This window comes from Mobula hypostoma, chromosome 8 (genome assembly GCF_963921235.1).
Source record: "Mobula hypostoma chromosome 8, sMobHyp1.1, whole genome shotgun sequence".
Lineage (NCBI taxonomy): Eukaryota > Metazoa > Chordata > Chondrichthyes > Myliobatiformes > Myliobatidae > Mobula > Mobula hypostoma.
The window spans coordinates 92,618,207-92,636,680 of record NC_086104.1 but is presented as its reverse complement, the minus strand read 5'-3'; the positions used below and the strand labels follow the sequence as shown (position 1 = coordinate 92,636,680).

General features: G+C 38.2%; 1 protein-coding gene across 4 annotated transcripts in view; it reads left to right on the top strand.

Annotated features, from left to right (window-relative positions):
- abhd12 (abhydrolase domain containing 12, lysophospholipase) overlaps window positions 1-18,474 on the top strand; it is a 164,491-nt gene that overhangs the window by 39,634 nt on the left and 106,383 nt on the right. For all 4 annotated transcript variants that reach the window (XM_063056340.1, XM_063056339.1, XM_063056341.1 and 1 more), the window contains 3 exons: window positions 1,752-1,871; window positions 2,876-2,906; window positions 7,130-7,175. In XM_063056340.1, coding sequence (XP_062912410.1) covers window positions 1,752-1,871; window positions 2,876-2,906; window positions 7,130-7,175 — 197 coding nt within the window. The remainder of the gene's footprint in view (window positions 1-1,751; window positions 1,872-2,875; window positions 2,907-7,129; window positions 7,176-18,474) is intronic.

Below are 18,474 nucleotides of genomic sequence, written 5' to 3'. Positions count from 1 at the left end.
AAAAACTATATAGGATTGGGTAGACACTATTTCCCACACAAGTTCTTATATCCGGTCCCCTAGAATACCTTCCAATAATCTACGAACTACTGCTGTCAGACTCCCTGGCCTATAATTTCATGGCTTAGTCTTAGAGCCTTTCTTGAAGAACGGAACAACATTAGCTATCCTCCAATCCTCTGGTACCTAACCTGTGGCTAAGGATGTTTTAAGTATCTCTGCCAGAGCTCCTGCAATTTCTAACCAGCCTCCCACAGGGTCCGAGTGAACACCTTGTCAGGCCCTGGAAATTTATCCACCCTAATTAAATATCAATAGGTTTCAATAGGTACATTTAATGTCAGAGAAATGTATATAATATACATCCTGAAATTCTTTTTCTTTCACAAACATCCACAAAAACAGAGGAGTGCCCCAAAGAATGAATGACAGTTAAATGTTAGAACCCTAAAGGCTCTCCCAGCTCCCCCCTTCCACGCATAAGCAGTAGCAAAGCGATGACCCCCTCCAGCAAAAAAAGCAACAGTCTCCCCCCCCCACCAAGCACACAAGCGTGCAGCAAAGCATCAATAAAGACACAGACTTGCAGTACCCCAAAGACTACTCGTTCACCCGGTAATTCGACATAACACAGTGTTAGTGTCTCTGTGTCTGTCTGTCTCTCTCTCTCCTCACTCCCAAGGGAAAAAGAGATGTCCCCATTTCGCAGCGAGAGGGGAGACATAACAAAAACAACTCACTGATTTATGGTGTTAAAAGTCTGTTGATCTCGAGTCTCTGGCACACAGCAAGCAGCCAGCTCGCTGCTTTCAATTTTTTGTGTACTCCCATGACATACCAGTTTTCAGTGGCGCCACTGACCTAGAGTCCGCCTGCCTCCAGAGCCACAAAAATCCAGCACCCTGAAGGTGCACTAGTCTTTCAGACCTCATCCTTGGCATATCGAAAAGTGGCTTGTGTCATTTCCAAAGATTCTGTGTCTGTCTCCTGAGAAAATACAGATGCATTTAAGATCTCCACCATCTCTTTCAGCTCCATGCATGGATGACCACTTTGATCTTCCAGAGGACCAATTTTGTCCCTTGCTATCCTGTTGCTCTTAATATATCTGTAGAAACTCTGTAGATTTTTCTTCACCTTTCCTTTAGAGCAAACTCGTGCTGCCTTTTAGCCCTCCTTCTTTCCTTAAGTGTTCTCTTGCACTTCTTATACTCTTCAAGTACCTCATTTGCTCTTTCTTAATTGTACTTACTGTAATTCTCTAAACCTTTTTATTAACTGGGGCCTCAATATCTCTAGAAAATCAAGGTTCCTTAAACCTCGTGGTCTTGCCTTTTATTCTAACAAAAAGATACAAACTCTGTACTCTTAAAATTTAAGTTTTGAAGGCCTCCTACTTTCTAAGCAACCCTTTGTCAGAAAGCAACTTGTCCTAATCCACACTTGCCAGATTCTTTCTGATGCCATCAAAATTGGCCGTTTTCCTATTTAGACTCATGGAGCAGCCCTAGCCATCTCCATAATTATCTTAAAACTAATAGAATTATGTTCACAATTCAGGAGAATTGTTACATTCAGGAGTGTGAATTTGGACGCATTTGTGGCATGAATTCAATTATAACTTCTACCGGGGTTTGGGTGACATTACCACCGCACAATATTACATTCTTTGGTAATGGAAAGGCTGGATTCTGTAATCACCATTGTGCCATTTATCTCTGTAGAACACTGTCTCCTCTGTTTACTGACAGGCACACAGTTCCTGCTAAACTATGGAAGGAGGCTCAGGGGAAAGACCAGTCATGGTATGAAGAAACCTTGGCATCGGGCTCTCCTATCATTCTTTACTTCCATGGCAATGCAGGCACCAGGTAAAGTATTTTTAAAACATAACTATTCAACTACTTTTAAAAATTTTGTCCTTGCTACCTTTTGTTTCCAACTTGTCCAAACAGAAGTGGAAAAATATGAAGAGTCCTGATGGACCAAGGCAAAGCAATATGGATGAAAAACGTAAGGTTTTCCCCCGATTCTAGTACAACAATATGAATAGGCATTTATATTGCAGCTTTAACATTATAAACTAGCGGAAGCTGTATTGTAGGATTTCTAGCAAACAAAATTTGACCGTGACCTACATGATATACTAGGACAAAGCTTTTTTTAATGATATGGATTTAAAGAGAATGTTTAAAGATTGAATTGAAGGTGTAGGTATTTAGGGAGGAAATTCTGTTCAAGGCCATATCTCTTACAGTAACAGTATTCTGCTCGCTTCTTATCAGAGGGTGTGCGCTACTGAGTTATTAGATTTTGGAAGGATTTTCTAAATTACACATCCACTAGAAATGCCAAACAGACAAGAGTGCTAAATGCATTTTTTTTTTGCCATTTTCAAAATGTGCAACCAATATGTATGTGTTGCCTCAGTTCATGATTTAGTACTCAAGTGGACCTGTATTATGTTCTTGTGCTAAATTGGTCTGCATTAAAGCTAGTGGCTTTGATTTTCATTTTCTCTTTTATTTTATGCTTATAGATGCCCGTACATAAGCAGAGATATGAGAGACCAACTCAGTACAGTGTTATTTTTTTTAAAAAAGTCCATGGTCAAGAGTTTTGTCTGTATTAAGATCTGCATGAATTGTCCTATACCTCAATGACATTAATTACTTTAAGAGGTGCTTGGACTTTTTACATGATGCCCTTAATATTGTAATCTTACTTCTAATCATTATGCAGCCTTCCATTTCTAAAACTGCTGTTTTGAGCTGGGATTGAAAATGACACACATCTAAAATCAAACAGAGAAATCAAAACAGGAATTTTTCAAAATAGAAAATTGTTCTAAACTGCATTTTTTATTTGTTCACAGAGGTGGTGATCATAGGGTCCAGCTATACAAGGTAGGAGGCCTTTTAAATCAAGTTGCTTCTGTTGGAGGGATGATATTGTAAGAGGGGTATTTCCACAATCCACCAATATTCTTAGACTGTCCCTTTGAAATTTCTGTTTGTTCATGATAATGGGTGCCTTGTAAATCTTTCGCCTTTGGGTGCACAGTATGGAATATACACTATAAGATCTAAGATTTGATCAGGAACCTGTTTACTTAGCTTCCCAATTCTTCTTCAAACAATCATTTCATGATAACCAATTAAGGGTCAACAATGTACGTGGGTGCATTTATACTTCTGTCTGATTTGTGCTTCAAATTGCATCCTATTATGTGAAATTATTTGCGTACTTAACTCTGATCTAGGTCTATAGATTGTACGAGTTAGTATTTTAATAGTTTTCACTGTAATGTCAGGGCTTTGGCTCTCCCAATGGAGATGAAACTTGGCAAAATAGGATAAACTCAACATACCTGTCTTAATTACATTTGAAGGCGTAATTCATCATTCACCAGCTTTTTGAACTTTTGATAAAATAGATTTAACACTTACCTTCCTGTATAAGGCATCAGAGATGCTGTTTACTGATCGTTATTCAGTACCAGTGACTTAAACATTTATAATACAAATTCGTCAGTCACAGCTTCCAGATAATATTAATGTTCCAAAATTTGTTCTCTTCATTGCATATTTAATGTTATGACAAATTAAAAGTTTGTCCTCTAAAACACTTTACTGTTGGAGTTGAACAAATATTGGAGTAATACTTTCCTTCTGATCACTATTTTGTTCATGAAGGAATTTCATTTTATGATTGTGGTAACATCAAAGTTTTCATTAAAAGGAATCTAATGTATATATTTGTGTCGACACTTAAATACAATCAGTCTTTTTTGTGTAAGGGTTTGGAAAATTTACACTAAACATTTTATACTGGACATCTTGGAGCTGTGGACTAAAACAGGTGACTAGTGGAACTATTGCATTTAGTGTCTTAATATTAATAAAAAAACAAGAAAAATAGTACATTTTATAGTTTCAATCCTTGATTTCTATGAAAGAAATTGTAATATCAAAAATCCTTCCAGCCAATGATTTTTTTTTGGTCCAACACCAATTTGTGTACAGCAAATTCCCATTGCACAGCAACCTGATAATGACCTGATAATTTGTTTACTGGTAATGGTTGAGGTCTGGACATTGATCAGGACACTGGGGGCATTTCCCCTGCTGCTCTTGGTATGGTGCCATGATTTTCATGTCTTTGCAAGATGGAAGATGAAGCTTTGTCTCAGTGTTTGATCTGGAAGATGGTAACTACAACAGAGACAAAGTAATACACTCATAGTATAGACTGGAAATGAAACCGTGGATCATGTGCTGAAGGTTCTGAAGTGTTTGACTCAGAGTGAGAGAGTGGTATCTCTGAGGAATAGCTGATACCAGAATGAAGTGTGGGAAAAGTGGATATTCTCCTGCTTTGCCCTATCAGCACTTCATCCTGACTTACTTTGTGCATTAATGATTTACCTATACTATAATTTGAAACCTTGAATCAAATGTCATGACTTCTTTCAGTCTATTTTCTTAGTATCTAATTTAATGATTACCATCAGGATTATATATCAAATTAATTTGATCCTCAGCTTTTGGACTCACTAATAATATTTATCTCCCTATCTGGAGGTCAACAATACCACCAATCCTGATTTATTCTAAACACAAGAAATTCTCCAGATGCTAGAAATTCAGAGTAACACACACAATATGCTGGAGGAACTCAGCAGGTCAGGCAGGTTCTGCAGAGAAGAATAAACAGTCGAGACATTTCAGTTAGCAAATTTCACGTCACATGCCGGTGATAATAAATCTAATTCTGATCTTCTGCTGTTTCTTGTAATGCTGAAGTTTTTTGCATCATCAGCTTTTCATCCTATATGCATTTACTTTGGTTAAAAGAATCAAAGTGCTCCACTGCAGCTGCATAGTGCCATTAGGGTGGAAGCTTGGTTAAAGAGTTAGATTTAATGCAAAGTTCAGGTCTTTGAAGGCACAATGGGGGCAAAGTCAGGAATGGCTTAAGAGGGCAGAATTGAAACTCCTCTTACAAGTACCGCATTCTCTCCCTCAATTAAATTTTCCTAAGGTAAATTCCAGTACTTCTATCAAAAATATTTTCATAATTTCTTAGATAAACTCAGAATTAAGTTATTTATTTGAATTCTAGTCACCAACTCTGAATTACATTCATCAATTTCTTTAATCTGCTTAGTTGAATTTTCAGCTGCTGATTTGTCCGTAAAATTCATCTATTCTGATGCTTTTTTAAAACCTATCTAATCTTGATATATTTTTGACAACTTTGTTTCAGAGTACTCCCATAAATGAGTTTTTGCTCCATGCATCACTGAATGCATTTATGGTTACCCCAGTATTCAAGTAATTTTGTTAATGAACAAAAAGCCCTTCTTTAGTGCAGTAAAACACAAGACTTGACCCTTGCTTTATGGCCTAATCTTGTTTGAAAAATTTATTGAGCAACTTTTGAAGAAGTGGCTCAGAATTTGTGGTTAGTAACATTGCCTATGCATACAACTGACTGGTGAAAAACATCAGAGTTGCCTCATAAAGTGAATTTCCCTGCAGCTCAGCAGTATGAGGGGAAGGAGTGGGGCGGACAGTCAGTGGGTGGGGCACAGGGCAGTAGCTGGGAAGGTGGCATACAAGAAGCAGATTAATCCCTAAACCATGATGAATATTATGATTGTTTCTGATATACAGTAACTATAAAACACTGACTTTTTAATTTTTAAAAGAGGACTAAATCAGTTAACAATTTAAATAAAGTAAATAATTAAAAAGATTCCAACATTTCTACAGTTCCTTGCTTGATATGTCATAGATTGTTTAAGTGAATCTTCCACCAAGAGTGGTGGAAAATCTCTACAGTTTCCCATATCCACATTGGTCTCTGTGAAGAGATAATTGTTGAAGTTTGGTTCAACAAGCTTCAGACAACATCTGTCATCAGTCAAGGGAGATCAGGCAAATGTGTAGAAATCCCAAACTTGTTGGTGTTTCCACATGGAACCCATAAATTCTATTCACAATATATTTACGAAAGATGCTAAGCTACTTAACTCCTAAAAACAAGGTATTAAATAATCGACTGATTATAGTGGATATATTTTCTATACTTTTTATATATTCTTTATATTTTTATTAATTATGGAAGTGTCTACTTTATTCCTGACTGATAAACATCTTCTTGATTCCATTAAAATAAAATATAGAAAAAATTTGAGACGAGCCCAGCAACAATGGGAGATAAGAATTTGGAATTATTGTCTCTTGTATTCAGATCAGCAACCAACGAGAAATCTACTGGAAGTTTTTTTTGTATTTGTGTAATGTATGTAGCTTGATTTCTCCTTCCAATGAAAATCATTTGTATTAAATGAGAGCAGGACACATTTTAGTAAGTATTACTGGATGTTAACTTGTGCATTGGATTGAAATGAACTGACACTATGGTAAAATTGGATAGAAGCGGTGCTATATGACTGAGCTTTTTGTTGTGTAAGGGGAGTCAGTTGGTTCAGGGTGATTTTAGAGGCTATACTCCACCTCCATTTTGTTTAGTACCACAATTGCATTCTCCCAGAATGTGTTGAATGGTAGATAAGGAATGACATTTGATTTTATGAAGGCATTGCGGCCTTCCACATGACTGAGATATGCCTTATCTTCCAAATGAGTACCTCTTGCCTTTTTTGCACTTCCGCTTCTCTAATTTGTACCCATCAACATTGTATGCAACTTAGTCCAAGCCCATCATTTTTACTGGAACGTGAAGATGTTTGTAACAAGACATTAATAAGCACAATTCTTGTTACTTTCCTCTTTAATGACTTCAGTAGAGTTCACCTGCAGCACTTTTGAATTTATTAGATGATATTGGAATCAGCAGTGTGATCCAATTCCAGGAACTTCTTGTAGGATGAAACATCCTGGAAACAATATTACGATGTTTGTTTTATGCGCGGCCCTGTTTGAAAAGTTTGAAGTCATTAATGAGGTACTACTTAAAATGTGAAGTGTTTTTTGGTAATTTGTGTACAAGGTGAATACAGAGCTAGAGTTCTCTTGTCTTTTGTGGAGAGTATATTTGTTCTGTCTCTCCTTTTCCTTGCAACTCCACCTTCTTGATTTTGTTTTTTTCCCTATTCTAGGTCCTCAGCTCACAAGGCTACCATGTAGTTGCTTTGGATTATAGAGGTAAGTAGATCTGTAACCAGTTATCTACACTAAGAATGATGTAAATAGTCTTGCTCCTCTGTGGTTTAACATTCTTAATTGCTGACACTTTGATGTTAGTAAATAATGAGTTAGTATAAAAATACGCAGCATTAAGAATTCAAAGCAATTTGATTTAAAAGGAAAGATGTAAAAATTGTCAGGGTTAAGTAATAGCTCAGAATCTGCTGAATAAGCAAAACTGGTGCAGTTCCACCATAAAGCCTTGTAATACTTGGTGAAACAGCAGTTTGGTGCAATTCAGTATTGGTTTTGATTTAAGACATGCACTGGACAAAAACCTTTATTTTTTTCAGAAAATAGGAGATGATATTCTTATTACATCTTTCTACTTCTGATCTTGGTTATTTCCTTTATACCCGTTAATATTCATCCTCACCTTGCTTCCAAACTGATGACGGGGCTGAATTTTTTTACTTATCAGCTATTTTTAATCTTTTCAGGATGTCGTTCCTATGGCTAAGCAATAATGTTAGAAAGTTAATTGCTTTCATCTATTTTTGCACCCCCATGTTGTAACCTGTGGAAAAGCATATATTGAGTCTTGAAACAAGTCACTTCCCTTAATTCTAGATGGGAAATGTTTATATTTGAAGAGTTGTAACATGAATTGGTGATTTATTATAAAACTGTAAAAGCACATGCATATTGTGAAAGCTATTGTAAAAACTATCATGCTGCTGTGTTAAATATACTTGCTGTACACAGGACAGATTGAAGAACTAGGATAAAATCTCTTTTTCAGGGTGCAATCTAAACTTACTCCTAGGTGGAAAAAGTGCTGGTATTTGGATGATCATGCATCCGTTTGCACCTCATTGGGTTGTCTTTCCTATTACAGTCTGTATTAGAGCTTTAAAATAGGCCCTTGGTGTCAATATATTCCTTAGAAACAGAATGTAAAGACAATCTTGAAAGTTCTTAGAATCGGCAACTCTGGCCGTTCTGAACAAAATTAAAAGGTTTAATAAAAAATTGTAATTTTCTGTTGCAAGAAGTGCGTTCTAGTGTAATCCATTGATGTTAATTTTCTGTTGCTAATTTTCTGCATTATTTAAAACCACCACTGAGAGACTGTTTGAAGTTTTGCGAGGCATTGAAATCTCTAATTCTGTTCTCATATAAAATTGCTTGTTGTAACTAGGAAGATTAAGGTATTTTGGCTGATACCCTTTTGTTGTTTCTCTCTGTTCCTTTCTCACTCCACTCCATCATCCCTAAGACCCTAGCCCTTTCTTTTATACTCTCTCTTTGTCTCACCTTTGATTAGTTTCCACCACCAACTCTTTGTTCCTTCATAAACACCTGCACCCTCCATTTAACAAACAAATGTAAATCCTGCACATACACAGTAGTTCATAGGCACAAACTAGTCTAGAGAAATTTGCATTTTAAATCTGGGATTAATTATATATTTGTTAATGTCTGAGCCATGCTGTGCTTGGTGGGAGGTTTAGGAGCCTTGGGACCCATGCTGCCAGGTTCAGGAGCAGTTGTTGCCCTATGGCCATCAGGCTCCTGAACCGGCATAGCTGGCTTCATTTACCACTGTTCTGGGTTGATTCTGTGGTCTAGAGGCTCACTTTTGGGGCTCTTTGCAGCTGATATTCTCAATATAATTTCTATTTGTACAGCTGGTCGTCTTTTGCTGTTGTTCTGCAGAGCATTGTGGGCATACTATAGCTGGCGCCAGAATGTGTGGCAACGCTTGTAGGCTGTCCTCAGCAATTTCTCGGGTGTGTTGGTTGTTAAGCAAAGTTGAATCTTGACTGTTGAATCTTCCTCAGTTTGCAATTTAAATAACCTTGGATAGTGTAACTTTAATCACATGTAAATATAGTTCCAGGCAAAACATTGACAATTGGGATGAATCAGCTTTTCACCAGAGACCATAGCAATTACAATGCTGAGGCAAAGATGGTTGGAGCTCTTTGCACCTGCCCCAAAATGTACCACATACCATTATAATGCAAGATATAGACAATGTTTCATTCCTCAGAACCATAAAGTCGAAAATAAATGCAAATTAATCATTTTAATGTAATTTGTTCAGGCATCTATTCATTTCTAATACATTAGATTAAGGAATCAGGAACATTAGAGGTATTGAATTGTCTTTCTCATCATGTGACCCCTCTGGAAAGCATCCACTGAGCTGCAGAACACACATTTCATCTGGTAAAGCCAATACTGGATTAATATCAGTCCATCTACTTGCGCTTGCTATCAAGCTTAGGTAGGTTTAAGAGAAGCAGATGTGCTGCGTTATTCTGCCAACATTGTTCCATTTGTTGAAATAAACCATTGCTACTAATATAGGCATATTTAATGTAGTCTAATCACCTATGTGCAATCAGCTAGGAAAAATATTTTGCAGGAATTGAGGCCAGTGAAGAAGAGAAATGGAATTGCATGATATTTATTCCTGATTTTGAATTTGTGTAAAATCCTACAATTTAATAGTGTTGTTACTTTTTTCTCTTTATTCCTCTTTCCCAAACCTAATTGCATAGGAATGCAGGTGACAGGATTGAGACTTGCGTATAAATAAGGCAAAGAGTAAATTCTGTAGCAGGCATGCATTGGGAGCAGAATGAATCAAGTAACCTAAAGAGAGATTCCGAGATCTAAACTTTGTAACATACACTCAGTGACCACTTTATTAGGTGCACCTGATCGTTAATACAAATATCTAATCAGCCAATCGTGGTAGTAATGCAATGCATAAAAGCATGCAGATAAAGAGGTTCATTTTTTGTTCAGACCAAACATCAGAATGGGGAAGAAATGTGATCTAAGTGACTTTGATTGTGGAATGATTGATGGTGCCAGATAGGGTGGTTTGAACATCTCAGAAACTGTTGATCTCCTGGGATTTTCAATCACAACCATCTCTAGAGTTTACAGATAATGATACGAAAAATAAAAATCATCCAGTGAGCAGCAAGTCGATTAATGAGCAAGGTCAAAGGAGAGTGGTTCAAGCTGACACGAAGGTGGCAGTAACTCAGATAGCCCCATGTTACAGCAGTGGTGCGCAGAAGAGCATTTCTGAACGCACATCATGTCAAGCCTTGAAGTGGATCAATTTGTGCTCAGTGGCCACTTTATTAGGTACAGGAGATACCGAATAAAATGGTCACAGTGCAGAATCCAGCTTTTACTTGTCTTGCCAAAGAATGCAATTGTGCTGTGACAATGTCACTCAAATCCCGATGGAAGGTATAATTAAATTCGTGTCACAAACTCTCCCAAATTCACACTCCTGACTGTGCTTATTCTCCCAAATTGTGAACATTAGTCCATTCATTTCAAGATAATTATGGAGAATAGAACTGGTCCTTGGGTTGATTCTAGATTGGAGAAAGGCCAATTTTGATGGCATCGTAAAGTGTGGATTGGGATAGGTTGTTTTCTGGCAACGGGATGCTTGGTAAGTGGAAGGCCTCCATAAGTGAATTTTTAAGAGTACAGAGTTTGTATGTTTCTGTTGGACTAAAAGGCAAGGCCGAGGTTTAGGGAATCTTGGTTTTCAAGGGGTATTGAGGCTCTGGTTAAGAAAAAGAAGAAAGAGGTGCATAGCAGGTGTAGGCTTGAGGAGTATAAAAATGCAAGGGAACACTTAAGAGGGAAATCAGGAGGGATAAGGTTGCTTTGGCAGACAAGGGAAGGAGAATTCCAAGGGCTTCTTCATTTTGACGTGGATGGGCTACAGCTGCAGAAGACCATGAACATACATTCAGTAGCCACTTTATTAGGTACAGGAGATAGCTAATAAAGTGGCCACTGAGTGTACATGTTCAATTTTATACAGAATAATATATTTGTAGCATTTTATTGCAATCTTAGCTTTGGGCAAAATATCAAAGTATAGTTTGTTGGAAAAACTGGCAGCTGCCAGATTACATTGGAATCAGAATCATACAGCTTCCTGACATTGTTTATTGGGTTAAATGCAAACATTTTAAAGGAATGTTTGAGTGTAAAGGTGACATTATTAGGATTGCTGTTAGAATCATTAATTCTATAGTGACTGTTATTATAATCAGCATTGAACTAGTACAAATTAATAGTTGCATGGCATTAATTCACTGTGTTAATTTGGTGAAGTTCTTCCTCATCTCTCATAAGTGTCCATTTTGATGGATAATCATAGTTCTCTTGCACTTGCAATGGCATTTCTGGAACTGGCATACTAGAAACAAATGCAGGTAAAGATTGAGTAAAAGGACGGTCTTGTCCTGACGAAGGGTCTCGGCCTGAAACGTCGACTGTACCTCTTCCTAGAGGTGCTGCCTGGCCTGCTGCGTTCACCAGCAACTTTGGTGTGTGTTGCTTGAATTTCCAGCATCTGCAGAATTCCTGTTGCTTGTGGTGGGAGAAGGGTTGGAGGGCAGGAGATAAGGAGTTTGAGAAGAGCCACGTGACATCAGTTTATTAAATATGGCCATTTTATGCTAAAGGTTGTATACCTTGGATGTAGCCTTTCAACTCTGTTGGCACTAATCTTTGGGACAAGCAAAGACTAGTTTAACTTGATTAACATTATAGCGCTACTTTTGATAATATACAGTAAGAGTAATTTTTGCAACATTGGTTTTTGTGGATTAAACCTGAGTCATCAGCAGTTGAGGATGTGGCCTGCAGTGTCAGCAGGAATTTATTTTGACCCCTTGCCCTTTTTTGTCACATCAGCTCCAAGGGTAATATGAAATTAATTGCTGAAATGCCGGTACGTCCTATCCTTGGAGATTTCGTCATGATTTTTCTTTTCCAGTAGACATACCACTGTTCTTTCCTACCCTAATTATTATAACAAATAAATTACATGGCCCCCATTACATTTATCCCAGATTGTATTAATGAAGTCCTTAAGGTAGTACTGGAGTAATGCAAATTCTTGAGATTATTGCTATAAATTAGGGTTAAGGTCACATCATGTTTCTGGCTAATGTGTGCCACTATGAAGGGTTCTATAAAATGGGGACCTATCGACTACTGTGCAGAATAATGCATTTGACAACAAGTTACCATAAGCTGGGAGTGTAATACTTAATTATTGATCTACATGATATTAACCCAGGCATTCATTATGTGTTCAAAATGTCCTTTCAGAGTATATTGTTGGACAATCTGTATTTTGTTGTCAGTAAGTGTCATTTTCCTAATATTGTTTATACTACAGAGGACAGCAGTGGGTTGCATTTTCTGCAACTGGAGTGTGTTCAACATGTGTTTTAAATTTAATGGTCTTTTGTGCAAAGTGAATAGATTGCCCTATTTTGTGATAGGGTTACAAATACCTAGTAATATCCTTAATACTGAAAATACATTTTTAGTCCAGAGGGTTTGATTGTTTCTTTGCATGTGTACAAGTTTATGCATTAGGTTAATGCTTCCAGGTAGACTGTATAGTTTTTGAGCACAGACCCAAGGAGAAGTAGTGAGTCATGAGCTTCTTTCCTCATTATCTATTAACATCTTGGTAATAATTTTTAAAATTGCCAGGTATTGGCAACATAGTCAAAAAACAAAAATCTGGTATTGCCTTACTTGTTCAGAAATTTTGAACCAGGTGCAAGGCTTCTCCATTTCACTGAATTTCTGGTGAGCTAATGAATCAATGGTTGAGGCCAATAGCTTATGCTAACACAGTTTCTTGAATCATTAGTTGTTATGACTCTTAAAGGGAAATTATTTGCGAATGTTTTTTTTCAGAACTGCTTTTTTTTTTAAAAGCTGATCTGGTTTCAGGTTTTAAGAAATAAGAGAATTGTTCAGCACAGAAGGAAGTCTTTTCACCTGTTCTGTCTATGCAGGTTGCTTAAACTTGTGCCAATTTAATCCTGGAAGTGCATGCACCTTAATCATTGAAGACAGCTAGACCAGCCAGAGTTCTTTTTAGGTTTCATTATCAACTTACATTTTGCTTGTTTCTTATGGTTAGCTGATGATTTGACATCTACATCCTACAAAAAACCTTAACTGGATTGGAACATGGTTCCATGGAAGTTGGAAGAATGAGAACTGATATTAATGAAATATGTAAATTTCTGAGGAGACTAGACCAGATGCATGCTTTCCCTCATGAAAAATGGGAGAACCAGAAGTCTTCTATTACTAGGAGCCATGGTTTCAGAAAAATGGTTTGTCCTTTTAAGATGGAGATGAGGAGGAATTCCTACTGTAACCTCTGTGAATCTTTGGAATTCTACACCCATCCACTGAGCTGTGGGAGTAGGGCCATTGCATATTGTCAGTGCTGAGCTCAGATAGTGTTTTGGCAGTCATGAACAGCAGGTAACTGGTATTGAGGCTAAGATTTTAGTGAACGGCAGAGCAGGCTCCAGGGGCCATACGTCCAACTCCTGCTACCTGTTGTTGTGTTCAGTGTGTTTACAAAATTGGTTGTGCTTCATTGGTGAGCTTGAGCTTATTTCTAACAACAAAGCGTTCTATTAAAATTCTGCTTTAGTTTGTCAGTTTGGATTAAGTAGTCTATTTCCTTGTAAAATTATCTTTTCATTTTTTTTACCTGGTGCTCATTTGGATTATGGGAGGATAACCCAACTAGATATTGTATTGTCAATGGCACCTTTGAGGTTCAAGTTTGTCACTGTTGACTCATAATGTTAATGGAGTCATAGAACACTGCCTCACAGAAACAGGCCCTTCATCCCATCTAATCTGTGCCAAACCATTAATCAGCCTCATTCTATCGACCTGCACCCAGACCATGTCCCTCCATAGCCTTCTCATCCATGTACCGATCCAAATTTCTCTTGAATGTTGAAATTGACTCCTCATCCATCACTTGTGCTGGCAGCTCATTCCACACTCTCACCGCCTCTGAGTGAGGAAGTTCTAGTCCTAGGTTTGTTCCTTATTGCAAGGAATGTTCCCCAAAAATGATATTTCAAAATCAAGAAATATTCATTCTTGGTATATTTTCTGGCCTGAGTGATTTTGATAATTCATACCAAATATACTTGCAGGGCGATTTCTCAGTGGTTTTAAACCTATTGGTTGTTGGTATCAGTTGGCACAATAGATGGGGGGGAAAAGCAATCCTTGAAGTATTTTGCTGCATTATAAAATGTACTGATATAACATAGAAATAACCCATTCAAATTATTTTGTACATGCCAGCTACTTCAAAGGGAGGTCCAGTCCTTGCTAAAATTTCTCTGCTGCCATGATTACACCCCCACCCCCCCCCGCCACCTTGAGTATTAATCCTATTTTTCTTTTGAAAATTGCTGCTGAACTGTTTCCATCAGCCTTTCAGATTTAGCATTTTAGGTCACCTTAACACCCTGGATACTTTGTACTCTTCTCATCATCCTGAGTCCTTTTATTAATTACCATAAATTGTGGTTACTGACCGCTGTGTAGGAAGCAATTTTTTTTTGTCAAGCCATTCATTAATTTGATCATCCTGAACAAATCTCCTGTTGATCTTTTTTACAGAAGAGTTATTTTCCAAACTCTTCATATAGCTGAGATCCTATGACGACGAGGTCATTTTTTGTAGATCTCTTGCAAACATCGTCTTAAATGTGGTGCTCAGAACTGGCACAGAACTCTAGCTGTAAGTTACATGACTCAGTCTGGAGACTGGTAACCTGCATAGCATCATGACTCTTACTCAATTATTCCTCTCATTTACATCATAAAAGAAATTTTCTTTTTGCAACCTGACCCCGAGCTGAATGGTGAAATGAACATTGACTCATAAACAGCAAATACTAGTAGTGCAAACCAGGAAGGCAGCATTTTTTGGGGGAGAGAAACAGTGGTTTTTCAGGTCTTCGATATTTTGTCAGTCACACAGATGTTACCTGCAACATCTATTCTCAAATAATACAAACGTAGTTTGACCTGGTGAAGATAGAACAAGCAACACACACAAAAGTTGCTGGTGAATGCAGCAGGCCAGGCAGCATCTCTAGGAAGAAGTACAGTCAACGGTTTGGGCCGAGACCCTTTGTCAGGACTAACTGAAAGAAGAGCTAGTAAGAGATTTGGAAGTGGGAGGGGGAGGGGAGATCTGAAATGATAGGAGAAGACAAGAGGGGGAGGGATGGAGCCAAGAGCTGGACAGTTGATTGGCAAAAGGGATATGAGGGGATCATGGGACAGGAGGCCTAGGGAGAAAGAAAAGGGGGGGGGAAGCCCAGAGGAATGGGCAAGGGGTATAATGAGAGGGACAGAGGGAAAAAAAGGAGAGAGAGGGAAAAAGAATGAGTGTGTATATAAATAAATAAAGGAAGGGGTACGAGGGGGAGGTGGGGCATTAGTGGAATTTAGAGAAGTCAGTGTTCATGCTATAAGGTTGGAGGCTACCCAGACGGAATATAAGGTGTTGTTCCTCCAACCTGAGTGTGGCTTCATCTTTACAGTAGAGGAGGCTGTGGATAGACATATGGGAATGGGACGTGGAATTAAAATGTGTGGCCACTGGGAGATCCTGCTTTCTCTGGTGGACAGAGCGTAGGTGTTCAGCGAAATGATCTCCCAGTCTGCGTAGGGTCTCGCCATTATATAGAAGCCGTATCGGGAGCACCGGACGCAGTATATCACCCCAGCCGACTCACAGGTGAAGTGTCGCCTCACCTGGAAGGACTGTCTGGGGCCCTGAATGGTGGTGAGGGAGGAAGTGTAAGGGCATGTGTAGCACTTGTTCTGCTTACAAGGATAAGTGCCAGGAGGGAGATCAGCTATGCTCTGTCCGTAAAAATACACCAGTATCTGGAAGGTCCAACTGCTGGTGAGTCAGTATCCTGGCAAAAACTACACCATAAAGATAAAAGAACACTCCACGCAACTCCACGAAAAGGTTATTGAAAAGCACAAGTTAGGAGATGGATACAAGAAAATTTCCAAGCCAATGAATATCCCCGGAGTACAGTTAAGTCAACTGTCAGGAAAGGGGAAGAATATGGCATGACTGTAAAGCTGCCGAGAGCAGGCCATCCTAAAAAAATTGAGTGGTTATGCAAGAAGGGGACTAGTGAGGGAGGCCACCAAGAGAACTATGACAACTCTGGAGGAGTTACAAGCTTTAGTGGCAGAGATAGGAGAGACTGCACATACAACAACTGTTGTCTGGGTGCTTTACCAGTCGCAGCTTTATGTGAGAGTGGCAAAAAGAAAGTCACTGTTGAAAAAAAATCTCACATGAAATCTCAGCTAGAGTTTGCCAGAAGGTTCTATGGTCTGCTTAAACCAAAATTGAGGTTTTTGGCCATCTGACTAAACGCTATTTTTGCCAAACACCGCACATCATCAAAAACACACAAACCCTACTGTGAAGCATAGTGGTGGCTGCACTATGCTGTGGAGATGCTTAACTGTGGCAGGCCCTGGAAGGCTTATAAAGGTAGAATGCAGCAAAATACAGGGAATACCTGATGCAATCTGCAAGAGAACTGTGACTAAGGTGAATACTTATGCAATCAATTATTTTGTGTTTTATATTAAAATAATTTAGATCACTTTGTAGAGATCTGTTTTCACTTTGACACAAGAGTCTTTTTCGGTTGATCAGTGTCGAAACAAGCCAAGTTAAATCCACTGTGTTTCGGTGTTGTAAAACAATAAAACATGAAAACTTTCCGGGGGCGGGGGAGTAGTTTAATACTTTTAATAGGCACTGTAAATAAGCATCTTGATGGTTGACATACACAAGTTGCGCAGAAGGGTCTGTTTCTGTGGTGTATAGTTATGATGTCTCTAAATCAAATGCAAGACCTTGAGCTGCAAAGTGTTGGTGAAATATTTATAACGTTATTTCAGTAAAACACATGAATATTATTAACTCATCCAAGAAAGCTATGAAAATCAAAAGCCTGCTAATGCTAGAAAAATACTGGAAACACCCAACAGGTTGGGCAGCATCCATGAAAGAGAAACAGTTGATGTTTCAGGGTCAAAGGGTCTTCGACCTGAAACATTGCCGCTTTCTCTAACAAGGGAATAGATGATCAAGTTGACCAAATTCTTTCTTGAGTACAATGTTGCCAGTAAATTGGAGATCAAGTTGTGACAAACCTATCAAATGTAAATAGTTGGGTGTCATAGTTAGTGAACGAAACACCCTAGAGACTGAGAAAACAAACATCTAACTATGACATTCAACTATTTATATTTGATAGGCTTGTCATGGCTTGATCTCCAATTTACTGGCAACATTGCGGACTTGACTCTGGTTTAAACACGAGATTGTGCAGATGTTGGAAACCTCGAGGAACACACAGAATGCTGGAGGCACTCAGCAGGTCAAACAGCATCTTGGAAGGGGAATAAGTAGTCAATGTTTCGGGCTGAGATCCTTCATTAGGGTTGTTGTGTATGTGACTTAGTTACACAACAATGCTATTAATAAAAACACTGGAGAAGGGAGCTAAGGTTCATGGTTCTTTACTGGCAGAAACTGAACTCGGCACACATGTACAGATCAATACGCGCCTAATAGCGCATTCAACTACGTGTTACTAAAACATAAAGTAGTCCCTTATTATACTGTAGGCTATATGGTACACTCCTCCTCTTTTATTTGAATAGTGTGTCAACTATTTTTTACTGGGGCATTATGCTAAACAAATATGTTTACTCTTAACATACAAATGCCTACCATTTGTTTACTTAGCAACTTAATAATATCAAATTATAACAAAGTAACATAATATTGAATTATAACAAGTCTTTTTGTTTACTTTTGGTCTAAGACCCATTTATAACTCCGGTCTCTGGGAGTAGTCTTCTCTAGATTGTCCGGCACTGAAGCAAATAGGTCTTCGCTCTATTGTCTGGAATAAATTAAACAATCCACAAATTGGCAGGTTCCAGCCATAAAGAGTAGTCACCTCCATCTTGCAAAGATGATGAAAGTTAAGTGAAATCCGTGAAAAGGTGAATGTTATTCTTAAAAATACAGTATGTACAATCATCAAAACTGAGATGGCATTGGAAAGTGTCTTCAAATAGTGTGTTCTTCAGTCTGTCAATAAACTTGTTTGTTTTAATACAGATTTCCCATATAAAAGTCATGAAAAGTTGACCTCTGAGCATAGGGAGTTAAGAAGGTGTGCACCTCCAACTTGCCAAGAGTTCTAGGCAGCAGATCACCTCCATATAATGAAGACTCCTTGGTGCAGCTGCCCTGGATATATACACATCTTTGTGCTGTCACTTGTCTTCCTTACCCATATCTCATTTGTTCCAACTGAGCTAATTACACAGCCAATCTTCGTATTCG